This window comes from Hylobates moloch, unplaced genomic scaffold (genome assembly GCF_009828535.3).
Source record: "Hylobates moloch isolate HMO894 unplaced genomic scaffold, HMol_V3 SCAFFOLD_9, whole genome shotgun sequence".
NCBI lineage: Eukaryota > Metazoa > Chordata > Mammalia > Primates > Hylobatidae > Hylobates > Hylobates moloch.
In genome coordinates this window covers 33845262-33851261 of record NW_026652284.1, presented here as the reverse complement: position 1 = coordinate 33851261, position 6000 = coordinate 33845262, and the positions used below count along the sequence as shown (strand labels likewise).

The window sequence follows — 6000 nt, the reverse complement described above, 5'->3', positions numbered from 1 at the left end:
CGCTGGAGTGCAGTGGCGCGATCTCGGCTCACTGCAAGCTCCACCTCTCGGGTTCACGCCATTCTCCTGCCTCAGCCTCCCGAGTAGCTCGGACTACAGGCGCCCGCCACCACACCTGGCTAATTTTTTTGTATTTTTAGTAGAGACGGAGTTTCAGCATGTTAGCCAGGATGGTCTCGGTCTCCTGACCTCGTGATCCACCCGCCTCAGCCTCCCAAAGTGCTGGGATTACAGGCATGAGCCACTGTGCCTGGCCGCATTACATTCTATCTTAAAATGCAGGAATTGATTTTAATTTGATATGCAACAGTGAAACCTGAAAAAAATATATTTTTGGTAAGACTTCAAAGGAAATACTTATGTTCACTGCTGGATTTTACTATCAAGTAACATTTATGCTTTATTTTTGAGACCCACTTTGATGCTAACTTTTACATTTCTAGCCCCTGGACTTTCACCTTCTGGGAAAACAACAGATTATGCCTTTGAGGTATATTCACTCAATCCATTATTTCTTGTATGAATGACTAGAAAAAGTAAAACTAGAATATTTTGCTAACGAATTATTATTTTAAATCTGTTATTAATTCACATTCCATAATCTCTATTTGATCGGACCATATTTAGCAAAGTACCTGGTTGGTATAATGGAATATAAACCTCCTGAGATCACGGCTAATGTCTAGAGTGCTGTCTTTGTACAGTCACTAAAATAGGATAAATTCCCAATTCTCCAAATTCTCCAATATATATTTGTTATATATTAAATCTTTAGTTTTGTAATTATAACAATCCCAAAAGAGGTCAAAGTAAAGTAACAATTCTGGTGCATTTTTATCACACTGTAATTACATAGTTACTTATAATTATTTGTTTAAGTTCCTGTCTCCTCCTAGTCTAGGAATTTTTTTTCTTTTCTTTTCTTTTTTTTTTTTTTGAGACAGTCTCACTCTGTCACCTAGACTGGAGTGCAGTGGTGTGATCTCAGCTCACTACAACCTCCGCCTCCTGGGTTCAAGCGATTCTCCTGCCTCAGCCTTCTGAGTAGCTGGGATTACAGGTGCACACCACCACACCCAGCTAATTTTTGTATTTTTAGTAGAGACAGGGTTTTGCCATGTTGGCCAGGCTGGTCTCGAACTCCTGACCTCAGATGATAGAACCACCTCAGCCTCCCAAAGTGCCAGGATTACAGGCATAAGCCACTGCGCCTGCCTTCAGGAATTACTAATTAAAATGTCACCGGGGGCCCGACAGTTAACCAGCAGATGACCAGGCTGGGTGATGCCATGCTGAGCTCGCTGAAGGCACAGGCCCCATCTAAGGTGTGACTCCACTCAACCTCATAAGATCACTGCCATATGGGAATGCATTCCCAGTTTGCTGGATTATTCAAGAGAAAGTGAAATTCAGATGGTCTTATTAAATTTTTTTATCCTGATTTTTAAGCGTTGTCAGTCAGTTCAAAAAAAAAGAAATCTAAACATAACACAGATCAAATAAAATAGAATTCAGGCCAAACGTGACCCATCATCCATCAGTGTAAAAGCCTTTCTCTCACCTGTAAACTTTATGAAGCCATGTGTCTCTTATTCATAGTTGAGTTACCAGAGCCTACACAGTGCCTCCAACATAGAAGACAGTAGCATTGACTGGGTGGCAGGTATGCAAGGGTGGGTGGATGAATGGAAAGTAAGACATTTGAGAGTTATTTTACAGGTGGAGATGGAGGAAGGCAGGCATTTGAAGCTAAGGGAACAGTTGAGAGTTTATGACGTGTCTGGGAAAAGACAAGTCATTCAAATGTGACAGGAGCTGAGGTTTGCTTAAGGAAGTGTGGTGTGTCCACACTTCTTTAAGTGAGACCAGATGGGAGATGACCTGGAAGACCATGCTAAGGAGTATGTACTTTATGCTCTAGGCAACAAGAAACCATTTCAGGTTTTTAGAAATGGACTGGCCAACTCTCAAATACTCCCTACACCTAAACCTTTTTATTTTTTTCAGATGGCTGTTTCAAATATTAGATATGGAGCAGGAGTTACAAAGGAAGTGGGAATGGCAAGTATTCGAGATGTCTACAGTCTCCTACTGTAAATGTTACATATCTCATAAGACACATGCTAAATGACAACAATCACATCCTCTATTTTTAAAAATGTACAATGTGAGTTTGCCAGAAGACTCTATTGCAGTTCTAGTGCAGTTGAACCTAACTTATAGGCTTTCTTGTAGGACCTACAAAACATGGGTGCTAAAAATGTGTGCTTGATGACAGACAAGAACCTCTCCAAGCTCCCTCCTGTGCAAGTAGCTATGGATTCCCTAGTGAAGAACGGCATCCCCTTTACGGTTTATGATAATGTGAGAGTGGAACCAACGGATGCAAGGTATTCTTGTATTGTTGTTATTGTTTCTTTACTTTAAGCAGAAGCTAACTGTTGATTAAAACTTGCTCCCAACCAGGCGTGGTGGCTCACACCTGTAATCCCAGCACTTTGGGAGGCTGAGGCGGGCAGATTGCTTGAGGTCAGGAGTTCGAGACCAGTCTGGCCAACATGGTGAAACACTGTCTCTACTAAAAATACAAAAATTAGCCAGGCGTGGTGGCAGGCACCTGTAATCCCAGCTACTCGGGAAGCTGAGGTGGGAGAATCACTTGAATCCAGGAGGCATAGGTTACAGTGAGTCGAGATCATGCTACTGCACTGCAGCCTGGGTGACAGAGTGAGACTCCGTCTCAAAAAAAAAAAAAAAGAAAAACCACAAAACTTACCCCAAGCCTTAGTTAATGGCATGGCAATTTATTTCTGAAAAATAAAACATACTGGTTTTTATTTTCTCTTCTCCAAGCTTCATGGAAGCTATTGAGTTTGCTCAAAAGGGAGCTTTTGACGCCTATGTTGCTGTCGGTGGCGGCTCCACCATGGACACCTGTAAGGCTGCTAATCTGTACGCATCCAGCCCTCATTCTGGTTTCCTAGATTATGTCAGTGCCCCCATTGGCAAGGGAAAGCCTGTGTCTGTGCCTCTTAAGCCTCTGATTGCAGGTAAAGACTGTTTCTTTCTTTGTTTGTTTTATTTTGCAATTAGCAAAAGGTCTTAAGAAAGATGCAAGCCAGTCCTTTTAACATATACATTTCTAAAGCTTTCTGGTTTGTTCATTTCAAATCAATGCCTTGTTTGGAGACCAATCATTTATTTTAAAATTCTGATCTTCATTATTGTACAGATAAAGACAATTGGGGTCAGTGGAAAGAAAGTTTGCAGATTTAAGCTATGGGGTCACCATGTGGAAAAGGGGGAAGGTCATCACTGACATATGATGAGATCCCTCTGTCACCAACTTTGTCCTCTAAACTGCTCTCTGTTTTGTCCCATTTTGCCAGCCACTGTAGAGTTTAAGGAGAACATTAGCTGTTATTTTTCTGGTGTTGACTCAACCCTTTCTTCTACATAATGGCTCTTCAGCTGACCTCAGGCTTTGTCTCTTCCCTGGGACATGTGGCCAGCATGGCCCACCACGCTGGGTGACATCTGTTCTGTGGCTACCCAGGGCACAGACGTACAAATCCAAATCAGAATAGCTCACTTGTTCCACAGGGGACCTTGAGATTTTCTAGTCTTTTCTTCTCTGCCATTTTTATGGCTGCTAGCATATTACTATTTAAAGTTTTATAGCTAACATGCACTAACTGGTAACTAGGACATATCCTCAGTTTAAAGTTTTGCCCTTTCTTCTCCCCTCTCCTGCCCTATTGTGAAGAGGCCTTGTGATGGGATGTGAGTAAGTCGATGGCAGATGAACTGCTGTGTTGTGAATGAGGGATCAGCAGGGAGCAGCATAATTGGTGTCTGGCAAATGGAACCCTCTGGTGAAACTGTGTCAGCATCACACAGAGGGGTGATTAGTAAAGTTTAGAAACTTGACAGAACCACAAAACCACGGAGCCCAGCAAAGGCAGAGCGTCACTGTGCTTGCTGCCAAGAGGGAATAAAGATGTCTTTTAGAGACAGCAAATATGAGTTTTGTTACCAGAGGTGCCGGGCAGCCTGCATTGACCCAGCTGCAGCTGCTTAAGCTCTGGCCCCCAAGGAGCCTGAGGTTCCCAGAGCTCAATCCTATTAATACAACACAGTCATCACACATGTGCATGATTAACATACATATATGTTAACAAAGACACAGAAATCATACATGCATGTTAACACAGGTACAGAGATCACATGCACATTAAACACACATGTATGTTAATACAGACAGACACCATACATATTAACACTCATTTATGCAGAAGCAGGCAATATGCATATTAAACATGACCACGTTAATGCAGACACAGACATGCATATTAAACACACATGCATGCTAAACATGCACGTATGTTAATGCAGACGTGGACATCATACATGCATGCTAACACAGATACAGACGTCACACATACATGTTAAATATACATACCTATTAATACAGACACAGACATTACACATATTAAACAACATAAACATTCATCTAGCGATCATGATACATGCCAAACACGCAAGTGCATTAATGCAGGCATAGACATCAATGTGTATGCTAAACATACATGCATGCCAATATAGATACAGACCTCATGCACGCCTGTTAATGCAGATATAGACATCATACACATTGGACTTACAGGCATGATAACACAGACACTGACATCTTCCATGTTAGATTTACATACATATTAATGCAGACATAGACATCATACATGTTAGGCTTCCATACGTGTTAATTCATATACATCACGCAAACAAGAGGGTCAGCAAAGTTGCCTTCTCTAATTTTGTTCCTCAGTCCTAAGGCTGAATTAGGTGTCTCCACTAACCTTTATTTAGATGCTTTATTAAAATTAATATTATTTTGTTCAAGTGCCAACTACCTCAGGAACCGGGAGTGAAACTACTGGGGTTGCCATTTTTGACTATGAACCCTTGAAAGTAAAAATTGGTAAGAACCATAATTTTGAATTATCTCCCTTACCTTTCAACTCCACACTCTTCTTTAAATCCTAATATTTAAAAATCAAGCAGTTATGATACAGTTAGAATAAGCCCCAATATTCTATAGAAGAATAAGGTGACGATAGTCAGCAACAAAGTATTGTATACTTCAGAGTAGCTAGAAGAGAGGACTTGAAATGTTCCCAAAAAGTACTGAGAGTGATGGATACCCCACAGAGCCTGATTTGATCATCACACATTCTATGTATGCAACCAATACTCACATGTACCCTATAAATATGTTAAATATTTTGTATCAGGTTTAAAAAGAAAGGAAAAAAATCAAGGAATCAAGGAAAGTGTATGTATATATACACATATTCTTTCCTTTTCCAAGTACATATAAAAATATGAAACAATGTAATAAACTTCTTGAGAATTACCGCTGAAAGCATATTGAAATGCCATGAATCTTAATTGGCTATTCTCTGCCCAGGTTAGTGACTGTATATCAATGATAAATGGCTGTTTCCTTTCTATGACGTATTTTTTACATTTTAAATCAATTTTATTGAGATGTGATTTTTTGTATAATAAAATGCACACATTTTAAGAATCTGGTTTGATGAGCCTTGACAAACATATATGCTCATGTAACCACCACCCCAATCAACACACAAAACATTCCCATCACTCCAGAAAGTTTCCTCATGCTCCGTCCCAGCCAATCACTCCAGTCCTTTTCCCAGGTAACCTCTGTTCTGCTTTCTGTCTTCTTAGTCATTTTTATACTGTCTTCTCTGTCGCAGACTCTTGGCTAATGTGGTAGAAATGTCTCTCTTTTTAGTCTGGCTCAATATCCTGCTTTCAGATCTTTGTAGCAGAATAAATTGACATTTAACTGCACATTTTTAGTAAATTTTCTTTTTAAAATTAAATTGCACTATCCTTTGACATTTCTTAAGTTGATGATGATAATGGCCAACACTTACATTCTACCTTACAGTTTCTGAAGACTTTTACCTAATG

The 6000-nt window shown here is 40.1% G+C and overlaps 1 protein-coding gene across 4 annotated transcripts in view; it reads left to right on the top strand.

Annotated features, from left to right (window-relative positions):
• ADHFE1 (alcohol dehydrogenase iron containing 1) overlaps positions 1-6000 on the top strand; it is a 36745-nt gene that overhangs the window by 10132 nt on the left and 20613 nt on the right. For 3 of the 4 annotated variants that reach the window (XR_004370926.2, XM_032759646.2, XM_032759649.2), the window contains 5 exons: positions 444-490; positions 2008-2061; positions 2236-2390; positions 2854-3050; positions 4901-4978. Coding sequence is in view for 3 of the 4 variants with exons in the window: in XM_032759646.2 (XP_032615537.1) it covers positions 444-490; positions 2008-2061; positions 2236-2390; positions 2854-3050; positions 4901-4978 (531 nt within the window). In the remaining variant the exon portion in view is untranslated. The remainder of the gene's footprint in view (positions 1-443; positions 491-2007; positions 2062-2235; positions 2391-2853; positions 3051-4900; positions 4979-6000) is intronic. The other variant, XM_032759648.2, reaches the window with a different exon arrangement.